We start from the raw sequence: 18,594 nt of genomic DNA, 5'->3' as shown, positions 1-18,594 counted from the left end.
CACGTGGGAAAAGCATCAGGCATGGGCTGCTTGCCACTGCCACCACCGTGATGGCCCCTGCACTGTCCTGGCACTGTCCTTCCTGCTCTTACAGAACACTGCCCTGAGAGTTAAAATTTATCCCCCGTGCCTTCCCCTCAGTTTGTCTCCTTGTTCACTGAGTGCTGCTGAGCTCTCTGGAAAGTCTCCCACACTGGTTATTTTGGTGGGATCACAAGATGTGGGACAGCCCAGGAGGATGCTGCTATTTCAACACCCCCTCAAGGACAGGGAGGACAGTGGCCAGAGACATTGGGGACCACTTGTGGTGGCAAAAGCCCTCCCCAAAAGGTGACTGGGGGAACATTTCCCCAGCAGCAGGGAAAGCAGCCAGGCACCCTCCCCCACATGTCCTTGTGGATTACAAGCTTCCCTGTTTTCAGTTGCAGCTTTTGGACATTTTTGTGTACCTGGCTCCAGGGATGGGATTGGGAGCATTGGCCATGCAAGGATCCCATCTCCCTGAGGACTACAGCCCTGCTCCCTCCCCCTCTGTCCAGCCCAGGCTGGATCCTTTCTCAGGAAAAGCTCATGAAGGAAGCATTGGAGTTTTTAATAAAGAATCTCATGTGGTTTCTAGAACTGCATTTGTTGTATTTGTAACTGTTTTATATCTTTTTCGATCTTCCTATGTAGAGACTTTGCACACCCTCCCTCCCAGCCACAGAGGTGGCAGCAGGACCCTCATTCAAGCATTTATTACTTTCTCCCTCTGAGAATGGTGATAAACTGTCAGTTTCTGCCTCTTTTATGCTGTGTGAAAAACCAGTCACTGAGCATTCAGAGGATTAGGGTTAAATCTTTAGGTCAATCTTCTGTTTAATGCTGTTTATTAGTATTTTCACAATACAAAGAAAAGCCTTGGAACTAAACCCATTTCTGGAGAGAGATGGACACATACGGTTTCATACCAACTTTATTTCTTTTTTTTTCCTTTATTTTTTTTCATGATCACTTCTTTTGCACAACAACAACCTCAAGTTGACAATGAAATGCACGTGGCAGACCAAAGGGAACCGGACAAGGCTCTGTTAGGGATGGAAAGTCTTTCCATGACACTGCTCCAGCTCCCCGCCCAGCACAAGGAATGGTGAGCCCAGCTGTGGCAGGAGGAGCATATCCTGCCCAGAGGGCAACTGGGGTGCTGAGCCCTGGGGTGACAGCTCAGCCCTGTGCCCACACAGTCATCTTCCAACCCTCTCCTGCAGCCGTGGGCCAGGGCTGTGTATCCTGACTCCATACTTTGGTACTTTCCATTTCAGAGCACTTTAGAGATGTGGAGGCATCAGCTCTCCTGCGGTCCCCATGGGGAGGGAGCATCTATGTCCCCTTCTCAAAGAGTGTGGGAAACTGAGGCACAGGGCAGGGATGCCCAGCTGTCCCCTGCATCCCTGCATCCCGGGGACCACGGAGCACCCACACGTAGGCATGGGCCAGTGCCCCTCTGCTGCTTTACTTAAAGACAACTGACTACGAAGGTGGAGTTTATTGGTCTTGCTATGTCATCTCGTCCCTAGCATGGAGAATAAGAAATCTCTAGCACCGTAAACAGCCATTCCCTGACTCATTTCAAGTGGTATCAGAGTGTGTGTGCATATATCATTTCCACGGATGCGTTTCTGTGCGCGTGTGCACAGCCGGGTGCACAGCCACTGCGAGGAGGACAGGAATGCCATGGGAGGGATAGAACAAGACAGGATTGCAGAGCCAGGGCCAGAGAGTCACGCAGGGCTAAGCTAAAGCAAGCAAGCTGAAGTTTACATTTGAAAGGGAGCAGCAATACCGACCTACTCTGAGGTAGGATGCATGCAACTCCTCAACTCCCACCGGCCCTGGAAGGTCAACTCAAAAGAACCCCACAACTGGGTTAGAGCAAGATTTTTTAATGACTCCAAAATAATAAGACAAGAAATAGGCTCAGTCCAGAAGCAGTCAGAGGGGCCAGCATCCTTGGAAGTGCCTATTTACAGGCAGAGCTGAGCTCTGCTGTATGGAATAATGTGGGCACAGAGCTGTAATTTGGGCTGGAGGCCAGGCTCCTGGCTTTCCTACAGCTTCACCCATCGCCCAGCTGTTGGTGCCAGTTGGGAGTTCATTTAGCTTCAGCTCCTCTCTCTTGCCCGAATCAAAGGCTCTTCTCCAGGGGGGCTCTTGGAAGGCCTATGCATGCAGATCATGATGTCACCCTCCTGACTTTCCTCCCTCACACTGCTGCCACACTTGAGGTCTGGGCAGGGGTGCTGTGGGAGCCCTGAGGATGCTCCTCTACAAGGCACATTCCCATGTCCACATGCTGCAGCAAAAATGGGGCTGCAAACTATTGGTTCAGAACTCTATTCATTAACAACTTCAAGGATCAGTGGAGATCTCAAGCCACAATTAGGAAGGTGACCCCGAGAACTAGGGGGGTCGCATGCCGTGTCCACATCCATGGTACATGGGAATGCTCCAGGAATGACATAGGCTGGGGCAGTAAGGATGTTAATGAGGATATTTAATTAGTCTCATTTGAGGCATGAAGTATGCAGCTGCACATAGCCAATAGCATGAAGGGATATGGAAAGGCATGGAATAGCCATGATCCTGGCCCGTGCCATGTGCTGCAGGTTGGGCACAATGCTGCATGAGCTCCTGGCCACGATAGATTTGGAGCAGTGGGTGGACACCCCTCATCCAGCCAACACCACGCAGCCAAAGCAGTCACACATTTCCCTGATAGTGCCCAGTGGCACTGGACAAGCTCCTGAACATCCCTACTCCATCCATCTGCACCAGGCAAAACATGGCTCCAGGACACATAAAGCCTCTGGCCCCACATGTGAGGCTGGTTCCTTGGCTGGTGTCTTGGCAGCAGCTCCCTGACATTAGCAGTGCACAACTCTCCCTGCACATCCCTGCTACTCTGGTGCAGCAGCTTCTCCTGCAGTGACACGTTTTCCAGCCATATCCACCATCCCTCACTGCACCAACCTGATAGAGGGGAGAAAAATTGTTTTCCCAGTGCTCACACCTGCATGAGCACCATCTGCCAGGCCATTCTGCACTTGCCATGGGAATTTTTGCCAGGAAAAGCTATTGCAAGAATAAATCCCCCCTCGAGACCCACCTGGGCTCCAGGAAGGGGGAAGAGAGGGGTACAGGGCAGGACAAGGGACCGAGAGGGAAGATCCAGGCAGGAATTGAGCCTGGAGACTCAGGAGCTGTTTGGGAGAATGGCCCTGACTGGCACAACCTCTTACAGCTCTGTTCCAGCACATGCTAAACCTGACAGGTCCTCCAGCTTCCACGGGGTTGCAGGGAACCACCTGGAACTTCCATACGGGGAGGTTTAGATCAACACTAAATTATAGGTACCAGAATTGAAGCATCACCTCTATTCTTCCTCTCAGCCCTTCCTTATGCTCCCAGCACGAGGAGCAGCCGTCCCCGCTCTCACCGCCCTGCCTGCAGGACTCGGCTGCCTCCAGCTCCCAATTCCATCATTTTCCAGCTGCTCTCTGGTCCAGTATCCCACTGCACCCTGCCTTCACCTGGCCCAGCCTCCGACTCCTTCTGAGCCCCTAGGAGAGAGTGAAAATGGCCATTTCTCTTGTTTTCAACTCTTGCTCATGAGTACAATATTTCTGATAATAATAATCATAATAATCATAGTACTAAAAACAGTATTTACAACAAGCTCCAGGTCAGAATTACACACCAAGCAAACACTCAGCACCACAGAGAGTAGGACAGGGTTAATATCTCGCAGATACCTTCTCAGATCCCACCAACGTGGGACACAGACATTTGACAGTTTCAACCATTTCTTACACACAAACATTTCATTTAAATTACTTTTTAAATTTTTTTTTAAACTTTTTAAAATTTCTCGTCACTATATGGATGAGGTGATGCTGGCGGTGATGCCGCGCTCTACACAGATGCTTATCTAAGACAGCTGCTACTATAAACTGATCATTAGCTACTGTTAAGAAATTCAACCCTCAGTTTCCTTCTTTGCCCTAAATCTAATTTTCTTTTGTCACTGACAGCACAGGAGCTTTCTAACAGCCCTGTCCTCCCCCCAGCCCAGGAGGAGGGGTTTGGCAGTAAGGTAGCCCTTCCTTTTAGAAGCAGAGTCCCCTGACATCAAGCCATGGCCATGGAGGGATCCGTCCCACATCCAGTTGGGAGTTCTGTGGAGATGAGAAAAGAGCCTTAGGATTTGGTGTCCAGCAATCTGCCCTGTGATGGCCCCAAAGAGCCACATCCATCACTGGAAAGAGGGAAGGATTCTTCTGTTCCCTAAAAGACTGTTTCACAGCCATGCACTGTCTCTGTTGGATTTGCTTTCCTAACAGAGTGGAGCACTGGGGAGCCCATAGCTCTCCTGGGTAGAGCAGCCAAGACCTCTCAGTCCCTGCTCAGCTAGGGGAGAAGGTGGCTCAGTGGCCAACCAGGCCATCAGTCAGTGCCCACTGTGGCAGGGACTTGCTGCAATGTGGCACCTGGCACCAAGCTTTGGGTGGAGCCCCTCGGCTGCTTCCACTCAGGTTCTCAAAAGCCACCCCAAGATGAGGACTGTGGTCACTGCCTAACTGGGCTGGCTCTGGAGGCAGCCAAAAGATGGGGGCTCTGCACACTGCAACTCCTGAGCCATCCATCCCTCTCCTTCCTCTCTCCTACCATGGGCAAACAGGGGGCTGCTTCCTATTTTACTTCACATACAGAAATTATCACTTATTTCCCATTTTTCTGAAACTGATATTTGGCTCAGAGCAAACACCAAGAGGAGGAAAAGCCCCGATAAGAAATCCGTATCTCTGTGACACTGCTGGTTGAATTTATTAATATCTTCTTTTGGTTTTTTTTTCTTTACATCAGTTTAAGAAATATTTTTTTTAAAAAAGGACAAACCCTCCAAAGAAGCTGTTTGATTGACTGATTGATTCTCTATTTGATGTGAACTAGTTGCTATTCTGCTTAGAGGTCCCTATGATCTGTGAATCCCCACAAGCACTGACGATTAGGGATGCAGAGAGAAGCGTGTAGCTGGGGGACAAACACCGGGGAGGGGGCATGGAGAACCGAATGTCGCATCTAGACAAACAAAATAAAATGTGTTGGTTGGTCGACTGGTTGGTTTGTTAACAGGAATCAGGTGCTAGATGTGTAGAAAAGCCCTTTATCCAGAGATCTCCTCCCGCTGTTCCTTGTTCCTGCGGACTTCAGCTGCGTGCAGCTCCTGCAAAGATGGGAGAAATGACACCGGGCTAACACGCCCTGTTCCTGTGATCAATATTTTCCTCCTGCACATAGGATTTGCATCAGACATAAAAAAAGAGACCAGTTTCCCCATCCGAAACACCTCGAGGGCAGGGGGTTACACCTGCAAGGAGTGAAGAATCATGTATGGGAGTCTGGAGATGATGGAACCTCCAGTGAATGCACTCCTGGCTCCTCTCTCCTGCAAAACCCTTCAGCCATGCAGCCCTCAGTGGGCTTGGTGCTGTGGCTTTGGACTCGCACTTCTCAGGATTATCCAGGCTATGTTCTCTACTGACCTTAAAGGACATAACCCCCCCTCCTCATGCTGCTCTGGAGCAGAGCTCCTCCTCAGCAACCACCACCAAGATAACACCCTGTCCCTTCACCCATCACACTGGGACCAGACCCCATTTTCCCCCGAGGATCAGCACCCCCAGCCCTGTCGCGGGGGCCACACTCGCCTTCTCACGGAGCCGCTCCCTCAAGGCAGCCAGATGTGCCTCACGGATCTCCCTGCTCAGCTCCATCTTGTAGTTGAGCTTCTCCTCGGCCAGGCGGCTGAAGTTGTTGTTCTCCTCCAGCGCCTTGTGCAGCACCTCCCGCTCGTGTTCCCGCTTCTCCGCCAGCTGCTTCAGCACCTGCGCCTCCTGGGTCTGCGAGGCACAGCCGTGAGGCCACTGCAGAGGCTCTGCCGGCCTCCATCTCCCCACAGAGCCCTCCTGACTCCCTCCTCTGCTCAAACCACCCCTCCACCCCATAACACAATCTTCTTGCTCGGAAGATACTTTTGACGCCTCTTTCCTGCTATCACAGAATTGTCTAGGTTGGAAAAGCCCTCTGAGATAACTGAATCCAACAGTTCCCCCAGCACTGGCCAGCCCACCACTAACCCCTGTCCCCAGGTGCCACATCTACACTGTGATGATGATGATGATGGAGTTGAATTCCCTGCCTAAATCACGCTGCAGAACCTCACTCCATGATTCCCATGTCTCACTTGACAATTTACAGTGGAAGAACAAGTCAGAACACTTCCCAGCTGTTTTAGATTATTCTTGCTGAGATTTAGGGTTTGGTGTAATTAGTACCAGGAAAGTCACTGCTTCTACAGGACATCTTACCTTCCTCCTCTCTTCTGCAGCCTCCAGCCTCCTCTGCAGCTCCTCCAGGGACAGGTCCTTCTTCTTGGGAGGGGAGGAAAGGATTGGGCTCTCAGGAGATAAATCTGAAGGGGACTTCAGGATCACTTCAAAGCTCTGGCCTGATGCCCTCTTATCCAGCTGCTTCACCTCCATATCTTTGTGGGGAAAAAAACCAGTCACTCTGTGAACATGTGCAGTTCAAGAGAGTGACCTGAGGTCATCAAGCTCCTCACATAGGAATTAGGATTTTCCCATGTCCTGATCTGGGTGATTTTGTTTTACCTCCAGAATTTCTTGATTAGTGATCACCTTCATCCCCTCCATGCAAATGTAATTTATTTAAAGTCATAGAATAATTACAGAAAGGTCACATTGCTGTGATAATAATACCTTGTATGTCACCCCAGCATGAAGCAGAGAGACTCTGACTCTGGCAAGCTCCCACATTGCCTGTGGGAGAATAATCCAAACACAGCTGGAGATCCTGTGGGAGCAGATTACCTACCTCCATACTGGTAGATGGTATTGGGATGGGGCTGGGTGTGGAAGCAGGAGCAGATGAGGGAGAGCAGAGACAGCTCCTTCATTTTCTCCTTGTAGGCTGAAAAATATGAAATAGCAATGAGAGAGATTCTAATGGCAACAGCATCTCTTTCTCATAGAGAAATAAAGCAAGTATCCCATTTGCAGCTATCAGACTCTATGGAGGCTTTTCCATGCTGCCAGGAAATCCCATTTGCAGCTCCCAGACTCTGTGGAGATGTTTCCATGCTGCCATAGCTTGCCAAAAGGTCCCCAAGGAGTGTTTGATCTAGAGCAGCCTAAATTAGCTGCCAGTGTGGCAAATGTTATGGGAACACACACAGTAGGGATTTAACACATCTAGGGGTATAAATTTCTGTGCAAGGCTTTCCCTCCAAAGGAGCTGGGATGCTGCACCCATTTAGTTAGACATGTTGGGGCAGTTGCCCCACCCTTTCTCCACTGGAAGTGGAATTTCCAGTCTCTGAGGTAAATGATGCCCACTGACACCTGGAAACATTGCTCAAGCCCTGGCGAGTTGGGAATATTTCACAGTTCAGCATTTCTGAAGTGAGGGTGAAGAGGCAACAGGAGGTCAGCAATGTGGAGAACAAAGGGGTATTTGAAACTGTTCAGGGGCTCTGCTACCAGGGGAAGAGCTGGACCCCAACTTCACAAGCTGCCTCCTACCCTGCAGCAGCAGATCAGGAAGGATTCTGCCACCACCTTGGCCCACCCAGACAGAGACAGGCACAGTCTGTGACCACAGTAACCATCCTTCTGTAAAGGACAGGAAACAGACAATCCTTTCGAGCTCTGCTGCTGTGAGCCCTCCAGATTGCTCATTGTTCCTGTGACTGGAGGATGCACCACAGCACCCTCAGTGATCACAAGTGCTGCCCCAACACAGATTGCAGCCATCTGATTCTGGGGCAATCTTTTCCTGTATTTTTGGAGTTCAGCACATTTAAGACAGTGAACTATTTGCACACTGCTGACAAAGAACCTCAGAATAGGAGTTGAAGTCAGTGAGGTGCTCTGTCAGGCTGTCATGTTCTTTATCACATCAATGAAACCCTCACAGCATCACTCCTATGTGGCAGGTCAGCATCTGGGGCTCAGCAGTGGGTGCTGCTGCCTCATGGGTCCTGTGAGGACGTGGGCTGGCTCCTTGGGTGACACCTAGGCTCAAGAGGACAGTGTCATCATGGCTGCATGTCCTGACAAACCTGTGCTGCCCTTCTTCCTGCCTCTGCCACAGGCACAGGCATTCTGCTGTCCTGCCTTGGCCCTGCCTCTGGATTTCCCACATATCCTGGTGCTTCTGGCCTTGGTTTGTCCCCTCTGTACCGAGCTCATTTCATGCTCCAGCCAGAGGAGACTCTGCAACTCAGCTTCCAGTGCCACCTTCAGAGCAAGACCCTCCCCTGGGCCAGGACAGGGAAATCCCCAGAATTTTGTGTTCTGAAGAGGCATTAGACACAGAACAATTCTGAAAAAAAGTAACATCGTGTGTATGACATGCCCTTAGGAATATCTTTCAGGTATTCTCCTCTGTCTTCCCACATCTAATTGAGTGGGAAAACCTATGCCTGCTTCATGCTTGCACTTATTTTTCCTCCTAGGTACAGAACTTCACCCTAAACTAACATCTTCTCTTGCTAAACCACCATCCCCGAAGCTCAGATCTTGACTGAACACTTTTTTAGCCTGCTCCCCATTCTGATTTGAACCTCCTGCCCAGTCCTGCTGTTAAATGTAAACCAAATAGGAAGAGTTTACACCAGCAGTGGCAGCTGGACATCTTTGATTTTGTTCTTAATGAAAAAAACCTCTGGAGAGCATCTGAGAGGCCCAAAGTCATGGCATGGATCAGGAAGCTAATGCATCTTCTAATGTGCTGCCAAGAGCCCTGAGGAGCATCCCTGGGAATAGATGAGAGACATTATCATTTATTATCGTTTAGACATTACCATTTAATACAAACAAACCAGTCAACAAGGTCGTTGCCCCACCATTATGTCTGGTCCTGGGTGAAACCAAGGCATGAGGCAGATGTGCCACACCCTTGGCCTCCTCATTTAATTCAATTTAATTGCCTGACAGCACTTGTTACAGAGCACAGTGCTTTGTATTTCATAACTTGGGCTTCAGTAGTGGCACTGTGTGCAGACGAGTCCATGCTGCATTCCCTGCCTTCCAGCAGGTTTGCCGTGGTGATTTCACAGCTGAGTCCATTCCATCGGGATCTCCCCTGCCCTGCTTCCCCTTCTGCAGAACAAACTGACCGTCCCTTTCTGTCAATTAAAATGAAGAGGAGCAAAAGGACAAAAGACCCTGGGCTGTGGTGAGAGCTGGGAGCGCTCTGTGTCCTTCCCCCGCCCCGCCGCCTGCAGCTGCACCCCGGCGCCAGCCGTCAGATGCAATTAACGGGGCTGGAGCTGCCGCGGCCCCGGGGACCGGCGGGGGAAGGTTCCGAGCAGCCCTCGCTGCCGGGCACTCCCCTCTACCGGGGGGAACAGCGGGATGGGGCAGCGGAGCGGCCCGAGCCCCCCGGCACCCCGGAGCCGCCGGGGCTGCGCGCCCGGACCGGAGCTGTCCCTGCAGGAGCGGCCCCTCCGCCGGACCCGGACCGGAGCTGTCCCTGCAGGAGCGGCCCCTCCGCCGGACCCGGACCGGAGCTGTCCCTGCAGGAGCGGCCCCTCCGCCGGACCCGGACCGGAGCTGTCCCTGCAGGAGCGGCCCCTCCGCCGGACCCGGACCGGAGCTGTCCCTTCAGCACCTCCGCGGGGCCGGCCATGAGGAGGGACAAGGACAGACTCCCGAAGAAATTGTAGAATCATAGGAGCACAGAATCGTCTCAGATTTGCTCGGATTGGAAAGACTGTCCAAGATCATCAGGTCCAAGTGTTCCCCTAGCACAGCCAAGCCCACCACTAAACCACAGATGTCCATCTACATGGCTTCTAAATCCATCCAGGGATGGTGGCTCCACCTCTTCCCCGGGCAGCCTGTATCAGGGCTTGACAGCCATTTCGGTGAAAACATTTTCCCAATATCCAATCTAAACCTCCCCTGGCACCCCATGACAAAAGCCATGTCCTCTTGTCCGGTCCTTGTCATGTTAATTGGGAGAGGAGGCTGAGCCCCACCTGGCTGCACCCTCCTGTCAGGGAGTTGTAGAGTGAGAAGGTGCCCTCTGAACCTCCTTTCCTCCAGGCTGAGCCTCCCCAGCTCCCTCAGATACTCCTAGAGGTCCAAACACTTCCCCAGCTCTGTTCTCTTCTCTGAACAGAGCCCAACCCCTCAATGTCATTCATGACCTGAGGAGCCCCTGATCCATGTCCTGAAAACTCCATGGGTCCCTGAAATCCCCATCCCTGTGTTCCAGAGCCAGCAGTTGCACTCGTGGGACACAGAAGCATCACAATGATGGCCCATGAGCACTGATGTGCTCATGACACATTCAGTGACAAATGTTTTAGCAGGTTAAGGCAAGAAAAGGCATCCTGTGAGGAGAGGTACATCCTCTGATTCAGTAACCAAAAGGAAGACCCAAAACTTCTGGGTGGCTATTTAGGAACCTGTGTCAGTGAAGATCAAACCTGAGATCTCCTGAAGCAAAACTTTGGCTCAATCACAGCTGCTTAAAACTCAGGGGTAAAAGATTGCCAACCTCAGCACTAGAATTTGTTTCAGAATATCTGCACTCCCATCTGGAATAGATTTATGGTTTTGAGGACATATTTATACCAGTGGACAAAACCTTTGAACCAGGAAAAGACGTGGCTGGCCAGAATATGACATGGCCAAGGAGTTCCTGCCCAGATAGGATGGATCTAGTGTACAAATGCACATATTTTAAGAACAATTAGGGAATGCTGAACTTTTTACTTGAGTATCTATTAGCATTTTTATTTCTGTTAACTTAGTAAAAAATAAATTCAGCTTGCACTGAGCAAACATTTCATTTCTGTATAAATTAATCTGGCTCAGGTCTTCAGGGATTTGATACCAAAGCATTTCTTCAGTCTCAGAGGTGCAGCAGGAACTCTGCCTTGCTGGTAGGCAGAGGATTAGGATAGGTTGCTCATTCAGGTATGAATTACTGACATTTTACTTCTCTTTTAAGGCAAACACTGCAATAGAAGGATCAGCAGCAAATTCATTCACTCTGATATGGTCTTCATCACTGTGTCATAACATTTCACTGCTGTCATACCAGAACTGAGGTGAAACATTGCAAGTAACTGAGTTGTGTAAACCAAGAAGTGAATAACCCATAGAAGTTAAAGGAAATAGATCAGTGTCTCATCCTGTAAAATAGAGTGAACTCACATTTTGTTGGCTTTAGAGGAATTTGAGCAGTGATTAAGCTACAATCCATAAAGGTGCAGTCAATCCTTCAACCTTTCTGAACATTTATGCCCTGCAATCAGCACAGGCTGATTCTGGTTTGATTTGTTCCACCCCACACCCCATGAGCCAATCAATCTTTATTACAATTTTTCATCTTACTTTTTTCTGTGTATTATTATTATATTACAATAGAATATATTGCCTGGGAAAAATCACTTTATCCTTGTTTCAAAGAGAAGAAGGGAGGTGTCCTGAGCCTTCACCAAGGCACCAGGAGGCTCAGGGTGCTCCCAGCTCTCTCTAGTGACTCCTTTCCTGTGCTCCCTCTAGTGCTGTAGGGAACATCTTGCATTTCCATATCCCCGCTGCTTTGCAGGAGTGCTGTGCACACCATCGATCCATGTAAAGTGTTTATCTCCAGGTCAATCCCTGGAGACATTATCCAGCTGCTCCCCAAGTGCTGGTGGTGCCAGAGATGGAGGAACAGCTGGCAATGGTGTGGTGCAGGAGCAATGGGATTAATTTTCCTGCTCATGATGTGCCTGGATGGTGGGGCTTGAAACCTATTATTCATTAAAATTTTGTTCTCTGTTTCCTAAATACATAAAGCTAAACTGCAGCCAGGTTTTGGGGTGGTATTTAATGGCATCCAGCAAAACAGAGCGAGGTTATCTTGGCACAATACCACCATGGCATCAGTCACAGTGAACCAGAGGCAGAGCAAGGCCAATTTATGTGAAATTTAAATGGATGAGACTGGATGTGCTCTGTCTGATAGCAAGGTCAGAGGAAGGTTATTATAAGAAAATAATTTGGTTTGTGAAGATAACTTCGGAGAAGTAAGAATTGCTTCCATAATGAATATTATCTCATGAAAAAATAAGAATAGGCCAATTATAAATGCAGTCAAAGCTTAAACAGAAGGTACAGAAGACAGAGAGACAGAGAACTGAGACCTCCAGCACAGACTGCAATGCCACACACACAATAAAAGCAACCAGAGTCCTCAACAAGCCTTGAGAGTACATCAGGCTCTAGATATTCTTCCCTGCTATGAATCCTATCATAAAAATATTGGCCACACCTCTGGTCTAATATACTTCCACCTTCTTGTTCCCCAGGTTCCACAAACAAATCAGCAGCAGACCTTACAGAACCAGAGAACACTAGTGAGTATTTTGTTTGGGTTTTGGGGTTTCTTTGTTAGGTTTGTTTTTTTTTTTTTTTCGGTTGGTTGGTTGATGGGGTTTTTTGAGGGGTTTGGGGGTTTTTTGTCAGCTCAGTAGTTGTAGCCCACACTTATGGGATAGGGGCACCATGAGATCCAGGCCCTGAAGTTACCATGGGCTCACATGAAAACATCCATGAGAACAGGCAGATGTGAGGTTTACCCTGCCTTCTGTCAGACATCTGCTAAACTATTGCCCAGGAATGGTTTCCAATCACCCACCTCCTTCCCTCCAGGTTTTATTGGCAGCTCATGAATGTCACAACAACCCATGCTGTGCCCAGCCAATGCATCAGCAAATCACTCAAGCTATAGCACTGGAGCATGTGGGCTGCTCCCAGGAAAATAACCAGGGAAATCTCCTCTTGTATGGGCTCAGAGAAGGGCCCAAGCTGTGCAGCACAGCCCTGGCTGGGGGTTACTGTTGGAAGGAGAAAAGTGTGGCCTGTGTTGCTTGTTAAAGCAGAGGAAGGAACCACATGGAAGCAGCTGACCCAGAGTGTTTGTGGATTTGAGGTTTCACAGTCAGGTTTGGGTGAGACAAAGTGCTGTGAAAGAGCTGTGGAGCTCTTTCATGACCAGCAGTTCATGAGACAGTAAAAGACAGAGCCCAGTGCTGTGATGTGTCAGTACAGATGTGCTGTGTGACCATAGACAGTCATTTGGTCTCCTTGGATCTTGGTTTCCTTCACATTAACTGAGGATTATTTGATTTCCCCATTATATGTGGTACTATCTGTATAAACAAATTCAAAGGGGATAAGATTCTCTAGTAGGGCAATAATCATGTAGAGGTACCTTGAAAGAATAAAAGTATTATTTGGAAATATACTGAGCAGCTCTTCACCATTTGGGAGGTGCCAAAGGGCCACAGCACATGGTCTTCAGTTGCTCTCTGGCTCTTTTGTATTTTCTAAATCACAGCCCATTGGTTTAACTCCCCTCTGGAGTGGAGACTTTAATTTTTAAAACATAACTCACATCTGGAGGAGTAAAGCTCATGTCAGTAGGACAACTGGGAGGGATTATCCATGCATATTTTTCTAATTAATTTAGGGGTATAGAAGTTTGAGTGAGCTTCGGGTCCCTCCAAGGATTGTCATGAAGAATCATTGGCCCCCTTCACTCCTCTGCTGTCACAATGGGTTTATCTGCAGCCTTCTGGTTGCCACATCAGACCACTAAATCTCAGCTTTTACTCTAAAGAAGGAAAATGTGCTCATGTGATAAAACAATGCCTTCATCAGATCTGAACCAACATGACAGATTCCAAAAAAGGGCTCCTTTGAGATATCTGAAGCATCTTCCCAGAGTCTACATGGTGCCACTAAACAAGATGTTATTTATATTTTAGAAAGAACAAGTATTTGCTAATTATTTAGATCCCTTGTTTGGATACACTGGTGAAAAAAAAATTACTATAATAATAGGCTCTTTTGGCATGTAAAACTGAATTCCCAATAAAAGAACCATAATTTTTAAGGCCACATAGACTTCTTCAACAGGCAAAGAAAAAGACAATGGTCATTTCTTGAGAACACAGAGAGAGAGGGAGAGCTTGAAAGGACTCTGACTCTCCAGCATGAGCAGTAGAAAAGGCAGGACAGGGCAATATCATATGGTGTCCTTCAATGGCACCCAGAAAAGGGATCAGGGGATAACCCAGAGCTACATGAAATCCCTCAGCTCTCACATTTCAGTGCAGGACGGAGAAACCTTGGGATCTGCCAAGGCCCATTTACCATGCCCAGTCATGAGGCCAGGAATGACAACCTGGTGCTTCCTCTTGGCTCCACCTTCTCAGACACGCCAGCGTTGGAGAAAGCCGGTGGGGATGTCACCTTCTGCATCATTTCATAATCTCAGGTCTCTTTATTCAATCAACCCAGATGCTACAAACTGTGGAGGGAGCTCCGTAGCCCTGCAGAGCCCAGCCAGGCGCCCGGCCCGGGGGGCACAGAAGCACAAAGCCCTGTGCAGATGCTGCTGCACAAGGGGAGGAGGTGCGAGGGCTCTGCCCCTGCGAGGGCTCTGCCCCTGCGAGGGCTGCCCGGCAGCACGGCCGGCACCGCAGCTGAGCCGGCACTGAGCATGTGCCGCCCATCCCGCCGCTCCTGCACCCAAAACAGCCCCCGGGGCCGGGAGAAAACGCCTCAGGTGACAGGGAGAAAAGAGGGAGAGCCCAGCTAGGCTCGGGGGAGCGAGCCCTGTTTCTTTTCATCCCAAGGATTTGGTTGTTTGTTTAAACAAACCAAGCAAATCTTCCCGAGGGGGATAAGCCCCCGGGCATCAGCCGCAGACGACTGCAGCTGCTCTCCCCTCAGCACGGATGGGCTTTTGCTGAGAATAAAGACGGAAAGAACGAAGAACGCAAACAAGACTCATTCCTTAATTGAAGGATTCCCAATTCTTTTTCTCCTGCCTTTCCAGGCTGCTCTCCGTGCTGCTGTAGGCGATGGGGAGAAGGGGAGCTGCTCCTGCAAAGGCAGCTGGGCGAGGCTCAGCCCCGACCCTCCCTTGGCACACAGCGCCCTATTCTCTTCCCTCCTGCCACAGCACTGCTTCCCATGACTTCCTACTCCTTGAAATTGCTTCTCTGCTCGATCTGAGTCACAAGGAAGCCCCATTTCACGCTTCTTCATGATCTTAAGTCTCTTTGACAGTAAAACTGCCTCTCTGGGAGGATGAAATGTGCTATGGGCATGCAGTGGGTTGGGAGGGTGAGAATGCACCAACTGGAAATCGCATGTTCTGCCTACGTGTGTTTCAACCACCACCTCGTCCATCTCAAGTTCGATGCAACCTTGGTTTAGAGGGCTGGTAAGTCTGAGCTTTCCCTCCCACCCCCACTCTGCAAACGAGGTCCAATCCTGCTCGGTAGGGAAGGCAGGAGATGGGTGGCACCTCCCAAGAGTGCACTGCTGCAGACGTTCATTGAGACAGGGATACTCGCAGGAATATGTACAATAGCTGGAGGTTTTCTGTCATAAACACATTTACACATTTTTACAATGCTGCCTTATGTCTTTAATTGCATGCAAAGCCCGCTCAGGATCAGCTGCGCCCTTATACTCCCCCCACATACACACCCCTCCTTCTCTCTCTCCTTCTTCACCCTGCATCTACTGGTCTTATTAAAAGGAGCAAGAAATAGAAAATGCACAGCAGGAAACCTCGGCGAAGGGCAGTGAAAGAAGCAAGAAGTGTTGCCTGGTCTCCCGAGGGCTGGTTCCCTGCCTGGGGGGCACAAAGCACTGCCTGCTCTTCCTTTTTGTCTGTCGATCCTGCTCAGCCCTCCAGGATCTCGCTTCCCCCTCCCAAGCCCCTCTTTGTGGGCTGCAGAATTCAGAGTAATTCTAAGAAAAAAAATCGGTTTTCTAAAATAAAAAGACCCTCTAAACCCACCCACTGTTCATTGTACCATTTCAAGCTTTTCTTCACCTTCACCCACACTCCCAGTTTCAGCCACTTGAATCCCTCCTTCCCAAAGGGAGCAAGACGGGTCTTTAGGGAGCCGGACCGAAGCAGCACAGCCTCCTCGGGCATCCTGAAGCCAAACCCGAGCAGGTTCCCGGGCAGCTGCGCTGTGATTCCCGCTACTGCTGCAGGAGGGAGCAAGGGCTTCCCTTGCAGCATCGCGTTTCACCCAACGCCATCAGAGGACCGCTCCCCTGTAGCATCTTCGAGCCAAGAAATGAGAGCTGTGCAAGAAATCTGGGGCTGGGAAGCTCAGAGAAAACACAAAACCCCATTCAGGTTCTTCTGGTTGGCTTTGGGGGATTTTTTAGGGCGTTACTGAATCTTGCCTATGTCTTCCTCTCCATTACCCATTTAGGCAACACACGATCTTCACAAAACAAAATGTAATTTCTGATTTCCTGACATCCAGCTGCACCACGTGCAATTTTTTTTTTCTTAGGGGAAAAAAAGCTCTACGATGTTACTAAAATAATATTTAATTGGCACGTAGCAGCATCTTCTAATGGTACAATGAAATGGTAGCAATACTTTATATTGGCAAGTTTATCACACGTGTATTCATATTAAAATAAAAAGCCCACCTGCTATCTTGCATCAGAGGGGTGTGTGTATGGGGGAGGAAGGGGAACAATGCTGCCATACCAGCTGCCTCCTCAGTACAGAACTCCCCCGAAACCCACGGGGGGGAAAAAAAATCAACAAAACCTTCAGAATAATAATAATAAAAATATCTAAAACTTGATGGTTTTAGAAGAGCATTGATGTCAAGCCCCCGAGAAGCCGCCTGTCCTACCTGAGACGGTGCTGGCCATGCTGCGGCGGGAGCGGAGCGGTGCTGCAGGAGCGGGAGGGAGCGCAGGAGCTGCTGCGGTGCTGCAATGCTGCGGGGAGGCAGGACTGACTCAGCTGGAGGGGGCTGCAGCCATCCGCGGCGGGGAGAGGCTGGAGCGCCCAGAGAAAGGCGAGGGGTGGAAAGAAAAAGAAGGGTCACTAGTTCAGAATATTAATGAGCATATCAGGCCTCCTTTCCTGGGTGGCTTTGACGGCAGATCCCTCCCAGGCAAGCCTGCCTGCCAGGAACACAGCCCCAAGGCGGGGGGGTGAGACACACCCAGCCGGGCGCTGGCAAAAGAGGATTTTTTTTCCTCCTCTTCCTCCCTTTCTTGTCTGCTCGAGGTGGGCTAAACTGTTTTTTCCCTTGCTGAAAGCAGAGTTAAGCAAAATAATTGATTTTTTTAAATTTTTTTTTTCAACCAGCCATTCCAAGGCAGCCTCACCTGCAGGGCCAGGTCGGGGGTCTGGCTCGACTGGGTCTGTGAAACTCAAACCCCAAACCTTGCAGCAGCTTTAGGCAAACAGCAAAGGGAGGAGGGATTCCAGCAGGAATTTTAGCCATGGGATTAGTTCTTTTTTTTTCTTTTTTTTTTTTTTTTTGCACCAACACTGAGGCACTAAAGGAGCTGCAGTTTGGGGAGGAAACTGCTGTAAAAGTAGAGGAGAAAGAGCAGAATGGAGCCTTTTGATTTCAGTGAGAATTCTCTGGGTTTCTCCCCCACCCTTGGCAGCAGGACCTCTTTTCTTAGAATTTTCTATCTGTTTTCTGTAATTTCTATAATTTCCATTTGTGGCTATTGCCAGGGGCCAATGCTTCTGTGCTTTTACAGCACACACTTGGGAGGGAGCAAGGAATCCTCCCAAACCCACACATCTCCTGGCACGCTGCAATGCAGACACTCCCAAACAATTCCAGCTGCTGCAGAGAACCACAGGTTGTTGGAATACCTGCCAGTGCTCTGGCTTGCTCAGGGGCAGAAGCCAGAGATACTGCCTACTAAATTCACTTAGAAAGACAGAGATTTTTCTTTTTTCCTAATTTTCCTCCCAATCTCCCAGTGTCCTATTCTAACCCTGTAATGGAAGAAAAGAAAAATAGAGAAAATGTCTAACTCAGAATAAAATGAAAATACTATCCACACAGGAGTTTTTTTCATGACCTTTAACTTCTCCCTGTTCTGTCCAAGCCTTGTTTTGTAGTTCCAACTCTCTCTACTTTATCCTTGGATTTAATCTCCAGGACTTGACAGGTTATTCTGTGTGTGTTTCAAAAACACTTTTGCCATGATCAGAGGAAGGCAGCCATCCCAGGAATCTGACTGCTGGAATGATTTCCACCTTCTGTTCAGGATGAACTCTGGCTTTGATATTCCCAGCAGTCCCAAGAGGGTCTGGCTACCTCTTGCAACATTCTGGATCTTTTGGCATCAATCCAGCACACATTTTATTCTTTTTATTGAGAAATGGGTGTGGAATGATTTCAAGGTGCCATGGCCATGTGTCCCACTGGAATAAACTGTGTGAGAAATGGGGAGCAAAGGATTTGGAGGGTCAAGGTGCAAAGCTGTGTTGTTGTTTCTCAACGGAGACTGAAACTGGACTATCAGGATTAAAAGAAATAAAATAATTTGGGGGACAAACAAAAGACTCAGAAACACAACTCAGAATGGCAACTCAACCCTCCCCTATCTGAAAAGGGGAAAATAACTTTTATGGCAACCACCGGAGTTTCACAGCTGGCCC

The 18,594-nt window shown here is 49.2% G+C and overlaps 1 protein-coding gene across 2 annotated transcripts; it reads right to left on the bottom strand.

Annotated features, from left to right (window-relative positions):
- Positions 1–937: 937 nt before the first annotated feature.
- Positions 938–17,146, bottom strand: STMN3 (stathmin 3). Of its 2 annotated transcripts, XM_014873938.2 has the most exons (5): positions 16,811–17,146; positions 6,934–7,029; positions 6,408–6,583; positions 5,748–5,939; positions 938–5,263 (listed from the first exon to the last, which is right to left on the bottom strand). In XM_014873938.2, the coding sequence occupies exons 1-5, from the start codon at positions 16,827–16,829 to the stop codon at positions 5,204–5,206; spliced, it is 543 nt and encodes a 180-aa protein (XP_014729424.1). In that variant the 5' UTR covers positions 16,830–17,146; the 3' UTR covers positions 938–5,203. The 2 variants fall into 2 exon arrangements, with proteins under 2 accessions (XP_014729424.1, XP_014729423.2); XM_014873937.2 differs by lacking the exon at positions 938–5,263 and having other exon boundaries at positions 5,292–5,939.
- Positions 17,147–18,594: the final 1,448 nt, after the last annotated feature.

The sequence above is a fragment of the Sturnus vulgaris genome, chromosome 17, assembly GCF_052056855.1.
Source record: "Sturnus vulgaris isolate bStuVul1 chromosome 17, bStuVul1.hap1, whole genome shotgun sequence".
NCBI lineage: Eukaryota > Metazoa > Chordata > Aves > Passeriformes > Sturnidae > Sturnus > Sturnus vulgaris.
Note: the sequence above shows the minus strand (reverse complement) of the source record. Positions and strands in the feature narration are given on the sequence as shown.

Bases quoted from the DNA above. Each gene is read 5' to 3' on its own strand.
- STMN3 (XM_014873937.2), bottom strand. The intron at 6,584-6,933 runs GTAGGTAATCTG...TTCCCCACAAAG, and splicing joins TACCATCTACCAGTATGGAG to ATATGGAGGTGAAGCAGCTG. The intron at 5,940-6,407 runs GTAAGATGTCCT...TGTGCCTCGCAG, and splicing joins CTGCAGAAGAGAGGAGGAAG to ACCCAGGAGGCGCAGGTGCT.